The sequence below is a fragment of the Macrosteles quadrilineatus genome, unplaced genomic scaffold, assembly GCF_028750875.1.
Source record: "Macrosteles quadrilineatus isolate MER2022 unplaced genomic scaffold, UCM_ALF_1.0 Scaffold_3__2_contigs__length_128488019, whole genome shotgun sequence".
In the NCBI taxonomy this organism is placed as follows: Eukaryota; Metazoa; Arthropoda; class Insecta; order Hemiptera; family Cicadellidae; genus Macrosteles; species Macrosteles quadrilineatus.
Genome location: NW_026542596.1, coordinates 24,450,782 through 24,474,354, shown reverse-complemented (window position 1 = coordinate 24,474,354; position 23,573 = coordinate 24,450,782). Strand labels below are relative to the sequence as shown.

Below are 23,573 nucleotides of genomic sequence, written 5' to 3'. Positions count from 1 at the left end.
CCCCAGTGATGCTCACTTTTCTAAAGAGTGAGCTATGGTGAGATGGTTATATAGCTGAAGGTCACTTGTAGGGGTTGGTCTTCTCTATACCCCATTGATGCTCACTCTCTGACAGAGTGAGCCATGTTGAAATAGTTAGAGAGCTAAGGATCACTTGTAGGGGTTGGTCTTCTCTATACCCCAGTGATGCTCACTTTTCTAAAGAGTGAGCTATGGTGAGATGGTTATATAGCTGAAGGTCACTTGTAGGGGTTGGTCTTCTCTATACCCTATTGATGCTCACTCTCTGACAGAGTGAGCCATGTTGAGATAGTTAGATAGCTGAGGGTCACTTGTAGGGGTTGGTCTTCTCTATACCCCATTGATGCTCACTCTCCGACAGAGTGAGCCATGGTGAGATTTTTAGATAGCTGAGGGTCACTTGTAGGGGTTGGTCTTCTCTCTACCCCATTGATGCTCACTCTCCGACAGAGTGAGCCATGGTGAGATGGTTAGATAGCTGAGGGTCACTTGTAGGGGTTGGTCTTCTCTGTACCCCATTGATACTCACTCTCCGACAGAGTGAATCATGGTGAGATGGTTATATAGCTAAGGGTCACTTGTAGGGGTTGGTCTTCTCTATACCCCATTGATACTCACTCTCCGACAGACTAAGCTATGGTGAGATGGTTAGATAGCTGAAAGTCACTTGTAGGGGTTGGTCTTCTCTATACCCCATTGATACTCACTCTCCGACAGAGTGAGCCATGGTGAGATGGTTAGATAGCTGAGGGTCACTTGTAGAGCTTGGTCTTCTCTACCCCATTGATGCTCACTCTCCGACAGAGTGAGCCATGGTGAGATGGTTAGATAGCTGAGGGTCACTTGTAGGGGTTGGTCTTCTCTGTACCCCATTGATGCTCACTCTCCGACAGAGTGAGCCATGGTGAGATGGTTAGATAGCTGAGGGTCACTTGTAGGGGTTGGTCTTCTCTGTACCCCATTGATGCTCACTCTCCGACAGAATGAGCTATGGTGAGATGGTTAGATAGCTGAGGGTCACTTGTAGGGGTTGTTCTTCTCTGTACCCCAGTGATGCTCACTCTCCGACAGAGTGAGCCATGGTGAGATGGTTATATAGCTGAGGGTCACTTGTAGGGGTTGGTCTTCTCTGTACCCCATTGATGCTCACTCTCCGACACAGTGAGCCATGGTGAGATGGTTAGATAGCTGAGGGTCACTTGTAGGGGTTAGTCTTCTTTATACCCCATTGATACTCACTCTCCGACATAGTGAGCCGTGGTGAGATGGTTAGATAGCTAAGGGTCACTTGTAGGGGTTGGTCTTCTCTATACCCCATTGATACTCACTCTCCGACAGAGTGAGCCATGGTGAGATGGTTAGATAGCTGAGGGTCACTTGTAGGGGTTGTCTTCTCTATACCCCATTAATACTCACTCTCCGACATAGTGAGCCATGGTGAGATGGTTACATAGCTAAGGGTCACTTGTAGGGGTTGGTCTTCTCTATACCCCATTGATACTCACTCTCCGACAGAGTGAGCCATGGTGAGATGGTTAGATAGCTGAGGGTCACTTGTAGGGGTTGTCTTCTCTATACCCCATTAATACTCACTCTCCGACAGAGTGAGCCATGGTGAGATGGTTAGATAGCTGAGGGTCACTTGTAGGGGTTGGGCTTCTCTGTACCCCATTGATACTCCCTCTCCGACAGAGTGAGCCATAGTGAGATGGTTAGATAGCTGAGGGTCACTTGTAGGGGTTGGTCTTCTCTCTACCCCATTGATGCTCACTCTCCAACAGAGTGAGCCATGGTGAGATGGTTAGATAGCTGAGGGTCACTTGTAGGGGTTGGTCTTCTCTATACCCCATTGATGCTCACTCTCCGACAGAGTGAGCCATTGTGAGATGGTTTGATAGCTGAGGGTCACTTGTAGGGGTTGGTCTTCTCTCTACCCTATTGATACTTACTTTCCGACAGAGTGAACCATGGTGAGATGGTTAGATAGCTGAGGGTCACTTGTAGGGGTTGGTCTTCTCTGTACCCCATTGATGCTCACTCTCCGGCAGAGTGAGCCATAGTGAGATGGTTTGATAGCTAAAGGGTCACTTGTAGGGGTTGGTCTTCTCTAAATCCCATTGATGCTCACTCTCCGACAGATTGAGCTTTTGTGAGATGGTTAGATAGCTGAGGGTCACTTGTAGGGGTTGGTCTTCTCTATACCCCATTGATACTCACTCTCCGACAGAGTGAGCCATGGTGAGATGGTTAGATAGCTGAGGGTCACTTGTAATTGCTGCTCACTCTCCGACAGAGTGAGCCATGGTGAGATGGTTAGATAGCTGAGGGTCACTTGTAGGGGTTGGTCATCTCTATACCTCATTGATGCTCACTCTCCGACAGAGTGAGCCATGGTGAGATGGTTAGATAGCTGAGGGTCACTTGTAGGGGTTGGTCTTCTCTATACCCCATTGATGCTCACTCTCCGACAGAGTGAGCCATGGTGAGATGGTTAGATAGCTGAGGGTCACTTGTAATTGATGCTCACTCTCCGACAGAGTGAGCCATGGTGAGATGGTTAGATAGCTGAGGGTCACTTGTAGAGGTTGGTCTTCTCTATACCTCATTGTTGCTCACTCTCCGACAGAGTGAGCCATGGTGAGATGGTTAGATAGCTGAGGGTCACTTGTAGGGGTTGGTCTTCTCTATACCTCATTGATGCTCACTCTCCGACAGAGTGAGCCATGGTGAGATAGTTAGATAGCTGAGGGTCACTTGTAGGGGTTAATCTTCTCCATACCCCATTGATGCTCACTCTCCGTTAGAGTAAGCCATGGTGAAATGGTTAGATAGCTAAGGGTCACTTGTAGGGGTTGGTCTTCTCTATACCTCATTGATACTCACTCTCCGACAGAGTGAGCCATGGTGAGATGGTTAGATAGCTGAGGGTCACTTGTAGGGGTTGGTCTTCTCTATACCCCATTGATGCTCACTCTCCGACAGAGTGAGCCATGGTGAGATGGTTAGATAGCTGAGGGTCACTTGTAGAGCTTGGTCTTCTCTATACCCCATTGATGCTCACTCTCCGACAGAGTGAGCCATAGTGAGATGGTTAGATATCTGACGGTCACTTTTAGGGGTTGGTCTTCTTAATACCCCATTGATGCTCACTCTCCGACAGAGTGAGCCATGTTGAGATGGTTAGATAGCTGAGGGTCACTTGTAGAGCTTGGTCTTCTCTATACCCCATTGATGCTTACTCTCCGACAGAGTGAGCCAAAGTGAGATGGTTAGATAGCTGAGGGTCACTTGTAGGGGTTGGTCTTCTCTATACCCCATTGATGCTCACTCTCCGACAGAGTGAGCCATGTTGAGATGGTTAGATAGCTAAAGGGTCACTTGTAGGGGTTGGTCTTCTCTATACCCCATTGATGCTCACTCTCCGACAGAGTGAGCCATGTTGAGATGGTTAGATAGCTGAGGGTCACTTGTAGGGGTTGGTCTTCTCTATACCCCATTGATGCTCACTCTCTGACAGAGTGAGCCATGGTGAGATGATTAGATAGCTGAGGGTCACTTGTAGAGGTTGGTCTTCTCTATACCCCATTGATGCTCACTCTCCGACAGAGTGAGCCATGGTGAGATGGTTAGATAGCTGAAGGTCACTTGTAGGGGTTGGTCTTCTCTATACCCCATTGATGCTCACTCTCCGACGGAGTGAGCCATGTTGAGATGGTTAGATAGCTGAGGGTCACTTGTATGGGTTGGTCTTCTCTATACCCCATTGATGCTCACTCTCCGACAGAGTGAGCCATGGTGAGATGGTTAGATAGCTGAGGGTCACTTGTAGAGGTTGGTCTTCTCTATACCCCATTGATGCTCACTCTCCGACAGAGTGAGCCATGGTGAGATGGTTAGATAGCTGAGGGTCACTTGTAGAGCTTGGTCTTCTCTATACCCCATTGATGCTCACTCTCCGACAGAGTGAGCCATGTTGAGATGGTTAGATAGCTGAGGGTCACTTTTAGGGGTTGGTCTTCTCTATACCCCATTGATGCTCACTCTCCGACAGAGTAAGCCATGGTGAGATGGTTAGATAGCTGAGGGTCACTTGTAGAGCTTGGTCTTCTCAATACCCTATTGATGCTCACTCTTCGACAGAGTGAGCCATGTTGAGATGGTTAGATAGCTGAGGGTCACTTGTAGAGGTTGGTCTTCTCTATACCCCATTGATGCTCACTCTCCGACAAAGTGAGCCATGGTGAGATGGTTAGATAGCTGAGGGTCACTTGTAGAGGTTGGTCTTCTCTATACGTCATTGATACTCATTCTCCGACAGACTGAGCTATGGTGAGATGGTTAGATAGCTGAGGGTCACTTGTAGAGGTTGGTCTTCTCTATACCCTATTGATGCTCACTCTCCGACAGACTGAGCTATGGTGAGATGGTTAGATAGCAGAGGGTCACTTGTAGGGGTTGGTCTTCTCTATACCCCATTGATGCTCACTCTCCGACAGACTGAGCCATGGTGAGATGGTTAGATAGCTGAGGGTCACTTGTAGAGCTTGGTCTTCTCTATACCCTATTGATACTCACTCTCCGACAGACTGAGCTATGGTGAGATGGTTAGAAAGCTGAGGGTCACTTGTAGAGGTTGGTCTTCTCTATACCCCATTGATGCTCACTCTCCGACAGACTGAGCCATGTTGAGATGGTTAGATAGCTGAGGGTCACTTGTAGAGGTTGGTCTTCTCTATACCCCATTGATGCTCACTCTCCGACAGACTGAGCTATGGTGAGATGGTTAGATAGCTGAGGGTCACTTGTAGAGGTTGGTCTTCTCTATACCCCATTGATGCTCACTCTCCGACAGACTGAGCCATGGCGAGATGGTTAGATAGCTGAGGGTCACTTGTAGGGGTTGGTCTTCTCTATACCTCATTGATACTCACTCTCCGACAGACTGAGCTATGGTGAGATGGTTAGATAGATGAGGGTCACTTGTAGGGGTTGGTCTTCTCTATACCCCATTGATGCTCACTCTCCGACAGAGTGAGCCATGGTGAGATAGTTAGATAGCTGAGGGTCACTTGTAGAGGTTGGTCTTCTCTATACCCCTTTGATGCTCACTTTCCGACAGAGTGAGCTTTGGTGAGATGGTTAGATAGCTGAGGGTCACTTGTAGAGGTTGGTCTTCTCTATACCCCATTGATGCTCACTCTCCGACAGAGTGAGCTTTGCTGAGATGGTTAGATAGCTGAGGGTCACTTGTAGAGCTTGGTTTTCTCTATACCCTATTGATACTCACTCTCCGACAGACTGAGCTATGGTGAGATGGTTAGATAGCTGAGGGTCACTTGTAGAGGTTGGTCTTCTCCATACCCCATTGATGCTCACTCTCCGACAGACTGAGCCATGTTGAGATGGTTAGATAGCTGAGGGTCACTTGTAGGGGTTGGTCTTCTCTATACCCCATTGATGCTCACTCTCCGACAGAGTGAGCTTTGCTGAGATGGTTAGATAGCTGAGGGTCACTTGTAGGGGTTGGTCTTCTCTATACCTCATTGATACTCACTCTCCGACAGAGTGAGCCATGTTGAGATGTTTAGATAGCTGAGGGTCACTTGTAGGGGTTGGTCTTCTCTATACCTCATTGATACTCACTCTCCGACAGAGTGAGCCATGTTGAGATGGTTAGATAGCTGAGGGTCACTTGTAGGGGTTGGTCTTCTCTATACCCCATTGATGCTCACTCTCCAACAGAGTGAGCCATGGTGAGATGGTTAGATAGCTGAGGGTCACTGGTAGGGGTTGGTCTTCTCTATTCATTGATGCTCACTCTCCGACAGAGTGAGCCATGTTGAGATGGTTAGATAGCTGAGGGTCACTTGTAGGGGTTGGTCTTCTCTATACGTCATTGATGCTCACTCTCCGACAGAGTGAGCCATGGTCTGAGGGTCACTTGTAGGGGTTGGTCTTCTCTATACTCCATTGATGCTCACTCTTCGACAGAGTGAGCTTTGGTGAGATGGTTAGATAGCTGAGGGTCACTTGTAGGGGTTGGTCTTCTCTATACCCCATTGATGCTCACTCTCCGACAGAGTGAGCCATGGTGAGATGGTTAGATAGCTGAGGGTCACTTGTAGGGGTTGGTCTTCTCTATACCCTATTGATACTCACTCTCCGACAGACTGAGCTATGGTGAGATGGTTAGATAGCTGAGGGTCACTTGTAGAGGTTGGTTTTCTCTATACCCCATTGATGCTCACTCTCCGACAGACTGAGCCATGTTGAGATGGTTAGATAGCTGAGGGTCACTTGTAGGGGTTGGTCTTCTCTATACCTCATTGATACTCACTCTCCGACGGATTGAGCTATGGTGAGATTGTTAGATAGCTGAGGGTCACTTGTAGAGGTTGGTCTTCTCTATACCCTATTGATGCTCACTCTCCGACAGACTGAGCTATGGAGAGATGTTTAGATAGCTGAGGGTCACTTGTAGGGGTTGGTTTTCTCTATACCCCATTGATGCTCATTCTCCGACAGACTGAGCCATGTTGAGATGGTTAGATAGCTGAGGGTCACTTGTAGGGGTTGGTCTTCTCTATACCCTATTGATGCTCACTCTCCGACAGACTGAGCTATGGTGAGATGGTTAGATAGCTGAGGGTCACTTGTAGAGGTTGGTCTTCTCTATACCCCATTGATGCTCACTCTCCGACAGACTGAGCCATGGCGAGATGGTTAGATAGCTGAGTTTCACTTGTAGGGGTTGGTCTTCTCTATACCTCATTGATACTCACTCTCCGACAGACTGAGCTATGGTGAGATGGTTAGATAGCTGAGGGTCACTTGTAGGGGTTGGTCTTCTCTATACCCCATTGATGCTCACTCTCCGACAGAGTGAGCCATGGTGAGATGGTTAGATAGCTGAGGGTCACTTGTAGAGCTTGGTCGTCTCTATACCCTATTGATGCTCACTCTTCGACAGAGTGAGCCATGTTGAGATGGTTAGATAGCTGAGGGTCACTTGTAGAGGTTGGTCTTCTCTATACCCCATTGATGCTCACTCTCCGACAGAGTGAGCCATGTTGAGATGGTTAGATAGCTGAGGGTCACTTGTAGGGGTTGGTCTTCTCTATACCCCATTGATGCTCACTCTCCGACAGAGTGAGCCATGGTGAGATGGTTAGATAGCTGAGGGTCACTTGTAGAGCTTGGTCTTCTCTATACCCCATTGATGCTCACTCTTCGACAGAGTGAGCCATGGTGAGATGGTTAGATAGCTGAGGGTCACTTGTAGAGGTTGGTCTTCTCTATACCCCATTGATGCTCACTCTCCGACAGAGTGAGCCATGTTGAGATGGTTAGACAGCTGAGGGTCACTTGTAGGGGTTGGTCTTCTCTATACCTCATTGATACTCACTCTCCGACAGAGTGAGCCATGGTGAGATGGTTAGATAGCTGAGGGTCACTTGTAGAGGTTGGTCTTCTCTATACCCTATTGATGCTCACTCTCCGACAGAGTGAGCTTTGGTGAGATGGTTAGATAGCTGAGGGTCACTTGTAGAGGTTGGTCTTCTCTATACCCCGTTGATGCTCACTCTCCGACAGAATGAGCTATGGTCAGATGGTTAGATAGCTGAGGGTCACTTGTAGGGGTTGGTCTTCTCTATACCCCAGTGATGCTCACTCTCCGACAGAGTGAGCCATGGTGAGATTTTTAGATAGCTGAGGGTCACTTGTAGGGGTTGGTCTTCTCTCTACCCCATTGATGCTCACTCTCCGACAGAGTGAGCCATGGTGAGATTTTTAGATAGCTGAGGGTCACTTGTAGGGGTTGGTCTTCTCTCTACCCCATTGATGCTCACTCTCCGACAGAGTGAGCCATGGTGAGATGGTTAGATAGCTGAGGGTCACTTGTAGAGGTTGGTCTTCTCTATACCCTATTGATGCTCACTCTCCGACAGAGTGAGCCATGGTGAGATGGTTAGATAGCTGAGGGTCACTTGTAGAGCTTGGTCGTCTCTATACCCTATTGATGCTCACTCTTCGACAGAGTGAGCCATGTTGAGATGGTTAGATAGCTGAGGGTCACTTGTAGGGGTTGGTCTTCTCTCTACCCCATTGATGCTCACTCTCCGACAGAGTGAGCCATGGTGAGATGGTTAGATAGCTGAGGGTCACTTGTAGAGGTTGGTCTTCTCTATACCCTATTGATGCTCACTCTCCGACAGAGTGAGCCATGGTGAGATGGTTAGATAGCTGAGGGTCACTTGTAGAGCTTGGTCGTCTCTATACCCTATTGATGCTCACTCTTCGACAGAGTGAGCCATGGTGAGATGGTTAGATAGCTGAGGGTCACTTGTAGAGGTTGGTCTTCTCTATACCCTATTGATGCTCACTCTCCGACAGAGTGAGCTTTGGTGAGATGGTTAGATAGCTGAGGGTCACTTGTAGGGGTTGGTCTTCTCTATACCCCATTGATGCTCACTCTCCGACAGACTGAGCTATGGTGAGATGGTTAGATAGCTGAGGGTCACTTGTAGGGGTTGGTCTTCTCTCTACCTCAGTGATGTTCGCTCGCCGACAGACAGTGGCATGGGGAAGCCATTCCGCGCTACTATCGACTGTATCAGAGGTAAATAATACAATAATATGTTGAAATTACAGTAGTATGTATCAGAAATATGATAATTTTACATTTATATAGTTTTAAATGCAGTAGCTTCAGTTATTGAACAAAAACATTGAACATACTAATAAAGCTTGTAGGATGATTAGAAAGGGGGTTGTTTTGTAAATAAACTTTATAATACCATGTGAAATACTTAAGTTGTATAGTTATAAACAGATGTTCATGTCTCATTTAAGTTCAATTTTTTACGCGTAATTTGCAGTAGTTTACGCAACTACCACGTAAAGTTAGTGTCGTTAAGACTATTTACACCAGTTGTGTACACTACTTTACCTACGACTGTTTTTAAATAACTAACAATCATTACTCATAACTTCTAGGAGGGGTAATGTTTTTGTTAATAACCTTTTATTACCACTGACAGTGATGCCACGACTCATCATTGTACCAACCTCGAATTGCACCACTTATTAGTCATAACAATTAAATTAGTCTTACAGCTGATTAGTTGATGTTCAAAGTACAGTATTATAAATTTACTTCTTATAGCCCAAGAGCCCACGACTGCCAGACCTTCGTCATTTTATAAAAGCTGAAAGTTTCTCAGCAAATGCTCCCAGTTCAGTTAAGAATGATCGGCAACTATGACATTTGGATTTTGGTTACTTTTGTAACAAAAAGGCAACAAAGGTCTGAAATTTGCAAATAACCATCGTTATAGTATAAAGCTTGGTTCTTTCATATTTTCTTCAGAGGAATGTTAGAAATCATTTCCCCCATTGCCAGACACTTTGTGCGGTTTAAACCCTCTGCCAGACACCCTTAAAAACTAGGTATGACGAAGATTAATTTTCGTCATTTTATAAAAGCTGAGATTGATATATGTTATTTGGGGAGCTATCAAAAGACGTTTTCCCAAAAGCCAGACACTTTCGTTGGTAACTTCATCTAGCCAGACACTTAAAAGTCTGCCGTAATAAGCTTAACTGTACCTGCAAACAGTGAATTCAGTTCCAGCTTGGAACAGGTTTCTGTGCCAAATGTAAACGGTTAAATTACTTACTTTCTTCTTCACAGTCTGTTTTTATAATAAACCATATGTTTGATGTAAACATACGTTATATTTGCATTTAATTGTTTGTTTATTCCTGCAGTGTTTTGAAAATATATAATTATGTTCTAAAACATTGGGCACAGAAAACCATTCCAAACTGTAACAGAAGTCACTGTTCGTATGTAACAGTTAAGCCCACAACTACCTATTATATTAAAACAGACTTTTAAAGTGTCTGGCCGTATGAAATAACCAACGAAAGTGTCTGGCTCTTGAGAAAATGTCTCTTCATAGCTTCCCAAATAACATATATTAAATTCAGCTTTTATACTATTATGTAAATTAACGCAATTACGATTAGAAATAAGTTGTGATTTCATCCTGTTACATTTGGCGAAGAACCCAGTTCTATACTGGAACTGAAGTCACTGCTTGTAACTACTGTACCTATTATACTACTACAGTCTTTTAAAGTGTCTGGCAAGATAAAATAACCAACGAAAGTGTCTGGCTCTTGAGGAAATGTCTCTTCATAGCTTCCCAAGTAACATATGTCAAATTCAGCTTTTATACTATGATATAAATTAACGCGATTACGATTAGAAATAAGTTGAGATTTCACCGTTTATATTTGGCACAGAAACCTGTTCCAAGCTGGAACTGAATTCACCGTTTGCAGGTACAGTTAAGCTTATTACGGCAGACTTTTAAGTGTCTGGCTAGATGAAGTTACCAACGAAAGTGTCTGGCTTTTGGGAAAACGTCTTTTGATAGCTCCCCAAATAACATATATCAATCTCAGCTTTTATAAAATGACGAAAATTAATCTTCGTCATACCTAGTTTTTAAGGGTGTCTGGCAGAGGGTTTAAACCGCACAAAGTGTCTGGCAATGGGGGAAATGATTTCTAACATTCCTCTGAAGAAAATATGAAAGAACCAAGCTTTATACTATAACGATGGTTATTTGCAAATTTCAGACCTTTGTTGCCTTTTTGTTACAAAAGTAACCAAAATCCAAATGTCATAGTTGCCGATCATTCTTAACTGGACTGGGAGCATTTGCTGAGAAACTTTCAGCTTTTATAAAATGACGAAGGTCTGGCAGTCATGGGCTCTTGCTCTATTATCCCTTAATCCTTGGAATTCATTGGTCCGTTCGTAGTTTTGTTAAGAAAAACAATGCTGAACAGTAAGTAAACAAGCTGTCATATGAAACTTTTCAATTTTAAGAACTGAACTGAAACGGCTACTTCAAAAAACGGTCTTAGGTAAATACTGTTACTCCATAGCTCTTACCCGCTTTTAGTTTAACACTATGCATTTTCAGATCATTTCGAAAGATGAGGTTCTACTCGTATATTTGAATGAAAACAATCTCAGCCACTATCGTTGATTGCTATAGTCCTACCCTGTTTACATCGTCCCAGTTCCAAAATATTTAAACGGGTTATACAAAGTTCCAATTTTGGTCAAATGTATAATATTGTAGATCTTCAGTCATGCATGTTATCAATAATATTGTCTCAAAGTCTTGTATAAAACTGCAAGTTAGTGAGAGAAAGGTGAAATTTAAATTATTTAATAATGAAAACTTAACTTATGCCAATCGTAATGAAGATTGTTTATCTTAAATTGTTTATCTTGACCAAATTTGCAGCTCTTTTAAATTGGTTCCGATATTAACTAATCTTAAAAAAGTAAACAAGGGTTGTCAGTAGTACGTGCACAGGACTTTTATGCTCTAATGACTGTATGATTTTAAATAATTCAGTTTTTGTACATTTTAAATAAATTTACCAATCCGTTCCGACACCTTATTGTTAAATCACAAGGAGTGACCAACATGGAGAGTTGTATGGTGTGGGGGGCTAGAGGGGGCAGAATGTAAGGGGGACTAGAGGGAGCAGAATGTAAGGGGGGCTCTGAGGGGCTTCAGGTGCTACCAAACGCTGCCACTTCAGACCTAGCCTAAGCCGGCGGATCCCACATAATCCCCTTACATATTGATCTGGTGCAGGATACATGTTGTGACATTGCACTTGCACTTGCTCTTAGAATAGCAGCGTATAGGCGGGGACAGTAGAGACGGCAAGTTGCTGGCTGCAAGTACTTGCCAGTTGCACTTACTGCATACTTACCTTGTGTATAGGGGTACTTTCCTTTCCAGCGTCAAGTATTTGCTGGCGGCAAGAAAACTGAAACATGTTTGATTTTACTGGCCTGGCCGTGGCAAGTAGAGGGTCACGTGACCACTGGTGGCCAGAACTTTCCCTGTCAAAACGTGTACTTGCCATACACTTGCCGCCAGTAGAGCAGAGTGGCAAGTGAAATAAGAGTTGATCATATTTATAGAAGTAACAGTGAGATTGGTTAAAATGTCAGACAAGGGCCTTGCTGAGATTTTTGTTTAATTAAATAGAGCTGTGATTACATTACTGGGTTTTTAGAGATTTTTTCTAAACTACGAAGTATTGTGGAACATACTTCTTAATTTTGAAAAAAATAACTATGCAGACAAAATTCTTCATCACAATCAGACATGCTCAACAAAATTTAATTTAATTGTCAACACTATTAACTCGCGTCCTCATAGTAGACTGGCTGTAAGTTCTTTCATTGACACTTGCCGCCAGTACTTACCCAGTGTATAGGAAAACATACGGCAAGTGACGTAATGGACAGTACTTGCAGCCAGCAACTTACCGTCTCTACTGTCCCCGTCTATACGATGCTCGTCAGCTACGAGGAACAGTTACTTTGAGTCCTGTCGAGGATTGTCAATACTTGGTGTTTCCTGACTGTTACCTGGTCATCAATACCTGATGATGTACATGATTGATTCAAGAATTTATGGCGTATTCGTAATAACATATTTACTTGGATTTAATGGGCATAAAATGAAATGTTTGAATACGTAATCGACACTAAAGCCCAAATTGGATCCACCTTTAATCCTAAGGTTGATAATTGAATCCTGGAAGGCGGCTGCTCTTTACACTTTTGTCTATTATTATTGAGATGTAATTTGTTTTGCTTTCAAAAAACATTTAACACTAAGCGTAGGTTTATACAGTCCTGTCAAAAATAGGTTAGTTCACCTGAAATGTTATAATGCAAAAGAAGAAGAAATTATAAGTAAATACATTTGAGGTATCTCAAATATTAGGATTTGTGGGTAAGATATTACAGTACATACATTTGGGGATCACAAAATTGGTTAAAGCCACACATAAATAGGAAATCTCCCGCAGGATCTGAGGTTTTGGTTTATTTAGTCCTGTGATAGGACCTCAGGATTTTTTTCAAATTTTAAACGGTGAGCTATGTTGTTTTAACCTGTTGTGTTTGGCCTTGGCAGCAATTTATCAAAATATGTATCGAAATTTGAAATTAAACCAAAAACAAATTTATCAAATGCTTGAAAATGTGTTTTTCTATAAGAGTTGTTCTTAAGACTTTTGTATCGATCCAGAATATAGCTATCCTTATTAAATATGGAATAACATTGACATTGTTTATTTAAAATGTACAAAGGGTGTTTAGCAAAATATTTCAAATCTATCTCATCCTATGGACCTGTACCATCGTAGTACTATGTCATAGTATTTAGTCCACCTTTATCAGTTTATCTTCATTAACTGGTGTTACATTAAAATAGACAGGTAGAATATGTTGGATTTATATGACGATCACAATATAAGTTACGAACTTTAAGGCGAAGGAAAGTGAATGATTATTGCTGAATGAATGAAAAATAAGCTCTGGTTCCAGATTCAAATCATCAAAACACTACTGATATTTTCACGATTTATCTGGCAACTTCCTCATTACTAGGCCAGCATTAATTACTTCAGCTATGACAATGGCTATTATGGTTTAGAAAAATAAATCCATAGTTCATGTTCATTTAACACAATACAGTATATTTATACAGCTGGTCCATCAGATTTTAGAATATTTTTAAGAAATTTGAAGATCATCCGCAAAATAAACGCCATGTGTGTGGAGAACGAGCTTACATACCCCAAAATATAAGAAAGTGATTATCCTGTCGTTATACGTGTTAAATAAACAAATAACTTTACAGAAAGACAAGATGAACAGCTGTCGCATTTGATAGTTATCGACATTGTTGGCTGTGCAAAACAGGTGCTGCTAATGTGGAAGATTCTGTAAGCTGCAGCTTCAGTCGCAATCCGCTAGAATGCAGCTGTCTGTCAACTTGATGTAGTCATTGTAGCCTAAACACAAAATGTAAACTAAACAGTAAAAATTAAACTTATATCCATACAAAAATTGATCTAAAACAGCGTTTCTCTAAATACAATGTAGAATTTAATAGATTGAATGCATAATACATTTCGTGATGATAATGGCTTTTGAGCACTATGCTATGGGTTTGGTGATATATTTTATTGACAATGGAACCACCTCTTCCGTAACGGTTAAACTACCAATAGGTTAAAAATTAAAATAATTCAGTATTTTGGAACCGGATTCCATATTTTTATAAGTTTAATCTAATAAATACGATTTGATACGCGTAATAGAAAACGTAGGATATATTTAGAAGAAGTGAAACCATTCAAATAATCAAGGTCTCATGAGATAGGCACTCAGTAGGCATATATAAAATTGGAATTTTCTATCGAAAGAGTTGATATTAAACGGCGACATTCAATATTTACGCTGTACACGATTAACGCATTTAGTTTCTGTCAAACTTTGACATTATAATTACTGTCCTTGTTAAATATCTTAATAAAAGAGTCGGTATTTGTGCTACATTCAGTAGATTGCTAACTACGCTTTTATATAAAAAAAGTTTTTTTTTTCACCATATGATCCCGTATAACATAATTTACTGATATGGTTAGTATGGGCATTGACTAAGGAAACAAAAGTTTGTTTCCCTTGTCTGTGGTATGGGCTTCGAATCTTGGTATATCAAACTCTTTTTTATCCCATACAGTATAAATATGGTTCAGTCTCAAGTCTTATCGTTGTTTGTGGTTCCGTAGCTACTGGCTGTGTTGAGCCAACATGTGCCATCTATGTTATAATTCGGTTAATTTTATACAAACATAGTTAATTTCTTGTCTTGCTATTATTATTAAATGACAATTGTAGATAGTGGGAATAGATTAAAAGAAAGCCTAAAGGGCCTTCACTACACCTCTGAATAATTTATAATTTCAAAACCAAACACGCTAAAAATATTCTTACACTTTGAGTTTAATTATAATAATCACATTAAACCTCTCAAATCTATCTTATCTATCTCATGGGCCGTCAAATTTTCTAAAGCTTTTAGTGTTGAAGGACTCATCAAGACATGACAAGTATAAACACATGTCTTGATCTAAGTGCGAAGTCAGAGATATAGAATATCAGAAAGATAATGCTAAATAGTATCACTACGCTCAATAGTTCAGTTTATACCGGTTGTACGCGTGATCGAATTGTGAAATATTTCAAAGCTATATTTAGTTTATTTTAAGTTGTTAAAATGCGGGACATAAATTTCGTGACGAGGAAAAAAATAAGCATGATTCTTCTACCTACGCAAATACCCGTGGTCATGCGGCAGAGGAGAGCGAACTCTTTGACGAAGGTGGAACAGCTGACATCTATCGATGTGGGTTATCCGCGGGAAAACCAATGTAGGTAAATAATATTTTACTATATTCTATAAACATGTTTAAGTAACGTTTGCTTTACTTGGAGTTGGAGTAGGAAGAAACCCAATATTTTTAGCAGTATACTTACTTTTAAACTGATTTTGTGTCTAAAGCATTATGTCTGATTATTTCTCTCGTTTTAGGAATATCATGGGCCTTGATGATTCGATTTTAACTATATTACATACAAAGGTCGATTTTAAAGCAAGAGCAGTTTTCCGGAAAGCTTCGTAGTTTGCCTGTACGCTCGACTTCCACCATGCGCTCGAGGCTCCTCGCCGTAGGGTGACTGGATCATTTCTGAAAATAATGAGGTCATGTGCAGCTGTGTAGCTTACATGTACGCTTCACTGTGTGTTTAAAAATTTTTTTAAATTATTGAATCTCCTGCCGCGTGCGAGATAAGGTCATTGATGCGTTTTCTGATAACAAGAATCATATCCGATGCCGATATTCGTTGCAACTGAAGGTTATGACCCTAACAATAAATAATCCAAGGCGTTAAAATGGCCGTGAAAATGTTCATTTCAGAAGGAATTGTATTTTTGGTGGGCTCCCAGACTTCTCACAGAATACCTCACAGTAAAACGGTTTTCCATAACCCTCAGTCATCTGGCAATGACTATTGGCATCGGATAAGTTTGTGTCATTTTGTTCACAAATTATGACAGTAATCGGCTAGGAGCCTTTTGGCGTACACACATTCTACGGAGCTATACGCACTTACTAAAAACACGATTCTATTAAATGTATGTTTTTTTTTAATTTGTGGTCAGTATATGCATTACATTTATATGCGTCCTTTGGGTTTGATTGAATCAGACTTAAAATTTTCAACTCATATTGTAAACAAAACGAGTTTGATATATGATAATTTTGGTTTGAAGTAATAAATATTTGTTTTTGTCTACGATTGAGATTAAATATTTCTTTTAAGTTACAGCATAATTAATTACGCATAAACTTAGCATATATTTTGATAACTTCAAGTCATAGTCTGGTTTACATCTACACTTTAGAGAACCCAAGAAACTTACCGCTGGTGAGCTCATCTACTGAAATTTTGCGATTATCACGTCAACACATCCACATTGATTCATATTAAACGAATTCAAAGTCTAGTTGAATTAGATTTTACGGGAGTAAAATACCAAAGATCGTATGATTACTTCAGTTTTAGATTCCTAAATGTTTTGTACCACATTAAAATATATTTTCGGTGGGATTAATAGTTAGTTCATCAATAGATTTTAGCTTTGATATATCTCGGCGAAGACACACGCAGACATTTTCTTTACTTACCCTATCAGCCATTGGTACATATATTCATAGTTTATTTCACCGCAGCAAAGACCAATGAAGGTCAATGCCCTAAAGATGATGCATGAAGGTTAATGCGTCCCACCGAAGCTTGGGTCTAAACACAAAGGTTAATTATGTTACTAGAATAAAACCCAAGTTTTAGATCTAATTCAAACCTGCATCAGTGTAAACATATATATGAACGAAACTTCTACAACGCGTTAACCCCATAAATAATAGGATTTTCTCTTTATAATTATTTACTAGGGAGCCTTATTGGAAAAGGGAGATTGTAAATATGACATTAAATTTGAATACGGGAAGAAAGTTTATATAGACTCTTTCTAAATTATAGCAAGAATGTAGGAATGCTGGACTTCAAAATAAAATCTTTACTTGATATTTTGAATCAACAATTTTAAGTAACGTTCATGATTGTATAAGTCATCAAGAAGTGGTATGTTTCCTACTGATATATTACATTAAAAGTGGAAAATCATAAACCATTGTTTCTGTAATCGTTACACTATAAAGTGTGTTTTCCCATCAGTCATGCACCATTATGTAGTTGGATTTTACCCTGCGATAGAACATTAAGCTAACCTCAAAGCACGATGTTCAACAATAACCAGTAAAGTTTTATGTTATCCTCTGATTTATGGCCTGGAAAACCATAAAGAGTTATGTTTTATACTGATATCATATATGTAAAGCGGTAAAATTCAATGTTTGCTATTGGAATTTAACATTTATCACTGTAAAATTCAACAATGAACCCTAATTCTTGACACAGTGCAATAAAGTTCAATATTTTTATAGGGTTTAAATTTCCCCAATGGCAACCTACTTGTAAAATTTGTCAATTGAAAACTTACCATCTATATTACCTGTTATTATGTTACACTATAACACTATTCTTTGTATCGTGCACCGGTGCACCACAAATATAAAATGGGGAACCCCATAAATTTGTTGTCCCACATTGGTATTTAACTTAAAATCCTGTTGGTCGTTTTTTTGACATTGATATCCTGCGTGTAACCGTTGCTATTTATCGTTCCTTATCTATAGTTTCCCACATTACAACTTTCAGATAATTAAAATGATTCTGTATACAGCCATATATTAAACATAATTTCCAAATACATTTCAAAGCCTAAAAGTGCGAGAGCTTTTAGTATGTTTCTATATACTATACTAGCTGGCCCGACAGACGTCGTCCTGTCCTAATGTGGTTTTATGTCAAATGCTCGTTCATTTTCAAGATGAGCTAGTTCGCATGGCTCAATCATGTCCTGGTTGAAGTTCGTTCGTTACGCTCACTCACCTTAAGGTTGGAGCTCGTTCGCTGCACTCACATACCTTCAGGTTAGCTCGTTCGCTACGCTAACTTGCCTCCAGGATGAAGTTCGTTTGCTACGCTCACTCACCTTTTGGTTGCAAATTAGCTGTTGTCATAAATAAAAAAAAATAATAGTGCTGCACCCTGTTGGTACACCTATTAACTTTTTAATGCTATTGAACATCACAGAATCAAATTGTTTAGTTGAACCAGCTGTTAAGATTATTTAATTCCATTTAAATATGAGTACTCATAAGGTTAACATGGGAAACTCCAGAGCTACTGGGGCGGAGTCCTTTTGACGGATTTGCACCAAACTTCACACAAACTATCCTTGAATAATGCTTAATAATGCCTGAAAGTTTTATTCAATCTGTCGAGCGGTTTCGGAGTCCATAAAGGACAAACAAACAAAAAACATACAAACAAACATACATTCGATTTTATATACCATGAGCGCATTATAACCTTTTCTGCTTGTTTTCTTGTTTTGTTGTTTTCCCAACTTGAAACTTAATATTTACACGGTAAAAATTAAATGCTGAAATCTCTTCGTTCATCATTTGCCCTAAACTGTACCATCTTCGTAGAGTCCAGCCAACATCAGCTTGCTCAACACAATAACGGTTTACGAGTCTACCTGCAGAATACAAAGTCTTGTAGTATAAAGTTTAACGATTGCCACTGATCTTGCAGGTTTAGACCCGCGGACGTTGCTGCAGGAGAGAGAGTTTTTCCACAACCGCTACCTCGGTAAGGAGCATCGCCGCGCTGGCAAGGCGACCTTCCAAGGCAAAGTGTACAACTTCCTAGAGAGGCCTACGGGGTGGAAATGCTTCATCTACCACTTCTCTGTGTGAGTAACATAAGCTACTTTCATTATGCCTTAAATACAGGGCGTTTATAAAAGAATCATCAGGTTTTAATGGTTTGTACCTCACCCAATTCATGTCCCACATTAATATTTGAAACATGAGCTTAAAAAGCATGTTTCCATGTTTTATGCTGTTCAATAATCAGTCTTGGTTTTTTTCTTGGACGTGTTTGCATAATTTTCAAAATGATTACAATTCAAGAAAAAACATTTTGTGTTTTTCATTATGACTCAAGTTTATCTTTAATAACCGTCCAGTGTGAGTTTGGGAGGCATTTTAGACAGACCCCTCCTATATACAAAAGCATTTTAAGGTGGTATTGCTAGTTTGAGAACTCTGCCTCATCCTCCTCCTTAATATCTATGTTCGTAACTTCAATGAGAAGCTACCTCAGAGGTGGATTGGCAGAAGATCTCCTGATATTACAGTATGTGATTTTTTCCACAAGGCTATGTAAAAGACAAAGGCAAAGTTCATGTACCGTCAATGCCTCAAACGCTTCAAGAGCTCTGTGGATGAAATCGCAATACCGTAGAATCAATCAACCTTGCGATGCTAGCTGGTGTTTTTGACAATTTACAGCATAGATTGGAAACTTGCTCCACGGCCAATAGCCGACACGCTCTTGTAGGGGTATCTATGAAAAATTTAAGAGTTCTACTTTATGTTTATATATTTTATATCCGTATTTGTTTAACATTAACGTAAATAAAATGTTTTAAAACATGATGATTCTTTTATAAACGCCCTGTATACTGTATAGTAAGTTTTTGATTTAGGCCTATACAATTGTTGATCGGATGAAAAAAAATAATTCCATGATGCACCAATATTACTGGGAAAAAATGTCCAAAGGGTAAAATGTTGGTGACAAAATGGATTCGTAAATGTATTCATGTTACAGATGTAATTTTATACGTTTGTACGAATTCGGGAAAACAACTTTTGATGTGTAAAATATCTTCATTGTAATTTAAAACTCAATTGAAGCCAGTGTTATTTAAATGCAAAGCATCCAATACTAAAATACTTGTTATCCCAGTCACATTGTTGACAGCGAACAAATAATTTGCATTCTAATATAACTCATTAGTTTCAATACCTAATAATAATACTAACTAAATCAATATTGTACCACAATACTCGTTTCAAAACAAAATTATGACTCAAGAAAATAAATAATACATTATGTTATGCTATAATATACTCTTGGTCTTTATACTAAACTTAATTTCAAAACTTCTACTTTTTGTCTTTTTGCCTCTTTGAATTAACAGGTTCTTGAAATATTTTGGTGTGTCGGTAGAGCGACGGACTTCGGGCCCATCTGATGTTGTGGGTTCGGATCCGTGTACCTGCCACTACTTTATCAGTACTGTCAAGTACAGTTCACACTTGTACTATACCAGCACCAGCTCACGTCTTCCTTTGCTGGATAGGCCCGACCTTCCTAGCACAAGATGCGTAGTCTATGAGGCAAATGCAAGGTTGAAGGAATCTACCGATTTCTTTTCCTAAATTAAATAATTAATAAAAATTAATCCAGTAGCATTTGGAACTGTGATAACCTTCTAATCACAGAAAAATGTCATATTTGCATATACGATTGAGTCAAATATTATATTTTTACTGCGTACAAACTTATAATTGAAGCGCTTTAGATTTAATGATGAGAGATGAATTCCTTTAAGTTGTCATTGATTTTAAGAAACAAACACCATTCACCTAGAATTACGTCTGAACTACTAAGTTAAGGCTAAGACTTATATTAGTTTAGTTTTGACTAGATGCCTGATTGTCTGAAACTTTTTACAGTTATATTCAGGCAAGTAACATTCAAGTATATTGACACTCAGAAACAGACTGACTAAATCTTTGGCTGAAAAACAAACATGCAATCGAAATTCCTAAGTTGTATAAGTATAGTTATTATATATGTTTCTAATTATATTAAATTAATATCACTCTCTAAATTCAGAACAAATCTTGAAGGTAAAAAAAAAACTTAAACCTAAAAATAAGTAGAGATTTATATTTTATGTTTTTCAAGAGATTTAAGTAACAATATTTACTCAGTCCTTATATCCTGTGAGCTTTCATGACAAAATTGTACTGTATAATTGTATGATGATTATTTACCAATTATTGTAACAATAAAGATTAGATTACTTTTATTTAATTGGTTGCACGTTTAAAACTTGACCACTACTAGATACATGTGTTCATGTACTATAGCAGCGCCAGTGCTACACGTGTCGTAGGCCTACTAGACAGCTGTTCAGACTACTTGATGGATAGCTTCAGTAGTTACTGTGCAGTGATCTATATAATGGAGATCACATTGTAAAAGATCTAGTCTAATTGTGGCTACTAGCATTGCATATTGGATACAGAAGTTGTTGTACTGTAAACAGTTGTTGTATTAATAGTCAAAGCTACTAGTCATATCTTAAACGGTATATCTATTTTATTAGTAGATTTTACATTTACACGGCTCACTAGGCAACCACTCGTAATGTTCATTTATTACATTGACTGTGTTACTAATAGACTAGGCAGTGCTAGTCTACTAAAGCTATAATTTTTTATGGTTGTTTGACAAAATATCTTCTTGAAAGGGGTTCATCGCTATACATTGGTTACACATTTTACTGTGTCACTGGTCCTATTATTTGTAAGAACGATGCTTGTTAGCAATAATGATAATATGACAATATCGTGTTAATTAATGGTGACTTCGTCTGCTACTTGGCATGTATTGGTTTTAAAATGGAATGTTTAAGCACACTTTTACAATAAATGGAGAATTTTTACATACAGCTACTATGATTTTCATAGTAACCTTTATAAAACCTTTTTTGTTTCCAAAAGCCAAGCTATTGTTTGGTAAAATTATCAAAGAAAATAATATGAAAATTATATTGCTTTATATCCATTGAAAGGGTTGAATACATATTTTTGAAAGGCTATTAAGATTTTCTTAACTTTTATTCTTTATAATGCTGTTTTGTAGCCGTCGGGCCCCGCATCAGAGAATATAACATCATTACAAAACAATAAAAAAATATGGTTAGCTTTTAATATCCAATTTTTCTTTCAATAAGAAGATTATTGTCTCTGAAGTTAGAATCATTCTTTTAATGGTTTAAGATCTGAAACGTTCTACATAAAAAACGTTATACCTACTTTACTACAGAATGAATTTAAAACATCCTATTAAACCTATTGATCTAGACATCACAATCCGAATACTGTTTTTTTAACGAAATCATGTTTTGGTTTTTCTCGGAATACCACCAATTTCTCTTAACACTTTTATTGAAAAGTTTATCAGCATGATTATTCAGCTTATATTGTAGAAACACAATAAGGTGCTGTCAGTAAATAACTAACAGAGGCAGACCTAAAAGCTCACACAACTCTTGTTGCATGTTAGACGGAAATACATTCACCCAACCATCCAGCAATTACAAAGCCTTTCAAGTAACGAAAGTAGAATCTTTACAACCTCGCTTTTAGAATTAGGTAAGAGGACGTTTGCATTTTACAACAACTTACAATTATAGAGCCATAAACAAATTGTGGTGAGACTGCTGTGGGAACAGATTGCTTCTTTGCGCGCAAAATATTCCATGTAAACACTTAAGTTATCTTGATAACCTGAATAGACGAACCCACCTTGTGTATCTGTGTTTCTTGTGTACAACAATGAATTATCGTATGAATCCGTCTAAAATTAAAAACAGAGTAGAAGGAAAAGTGAGAAGTAATTTTAAAGTCGTTAATAGAAATTTATTAATGAGAATTGTCTTTTACGAATGCCATTTCTTCTGTGCTGGCATACGTGATACTAGAAGATAGGGAAACACCCTTTAAACATTTATTGATTGAAAAAAATTGTTCATGGATGTTGTTGATTTTGCAATTTTTACGATGTGAAAAGCGTTGAAGTGAGATTTGCAGCCGATTCGCACAGGCGCACACTGATTATAAGTAGCCTACAGTAGAGAGAGTAATAGTCAATTGAGAAGTGTATAGACCTAGTCAACGATACCACCTTCCATAGCATACCTGCCTCTTCCATGATTATTATCACCACAATACAACTACTATACACAATTTCCAGTAGGTCTGAATAGAAACGACCTAAAATAAAACGATAGTATCCAATAAAATTCACAGTACACATAATTTAACTTTGGTGTCCTAACATCAAAACTAATCGTCACACCTATCCTTTATATCAATTTCACTGCTTTAATTGTTAAATAAATAAGCGTGAACAATAAAAAGAAAAAACAATAACAGTTTGTTTTGAAACAGCTGTTTGGTTCAAATAACATTCAATTGAAAAAAAGAACTGGTCACATGTAGCAGGAATATTAGAAGTAAACACGCTAGTAAAGCTAATAACGTAATTGTCAATGTTTATTATCCATACCGTTATCAGTTCTATCCTTGATAATTACCCACCCTCATTGAATAAATGTACATCGTAATTTCCCATATTAGTTAATTTAAACTACAATATATTCATTGTTGAAATAAAAGTGATATTTTCACGTTTGGGGGCGCTGATATAGGCGCCCCCAAACGTAACCACAACTGAACACGATTTCATAAAAGGATGGTTTCTCTAATTGCAGTATCCTAGGTCAATGTTGACGTTGTGTTCAATC

At 39.4% G+C, this 23,573-nt stretch overlaps 1 protein-coding gene across 1 annotated transcript in view; it reads left to right on the top strand.

Moving 5' to 3' along the window:
• The window catches only part of LOC128989648 (potassium voltage-gated channel subfamily KQT member 1-like), a 126,345-nt gene extending 107,466 nt beyond the window's left edge, over positions 1-18,879 (top strand). Inside the window, exon 4 of the mRNA XM_054411610.1 lies at positions 18,716-18,879. Coding sequence (XP_054267585.1) covers positions 18,716-18,879 — 164 coding nt within the window. The remainder of the gene's footprint in view (positions 1-18,715) is intronic.
• Positions 18,880-23,573: the final 4,694 nt, after the last annotated feature.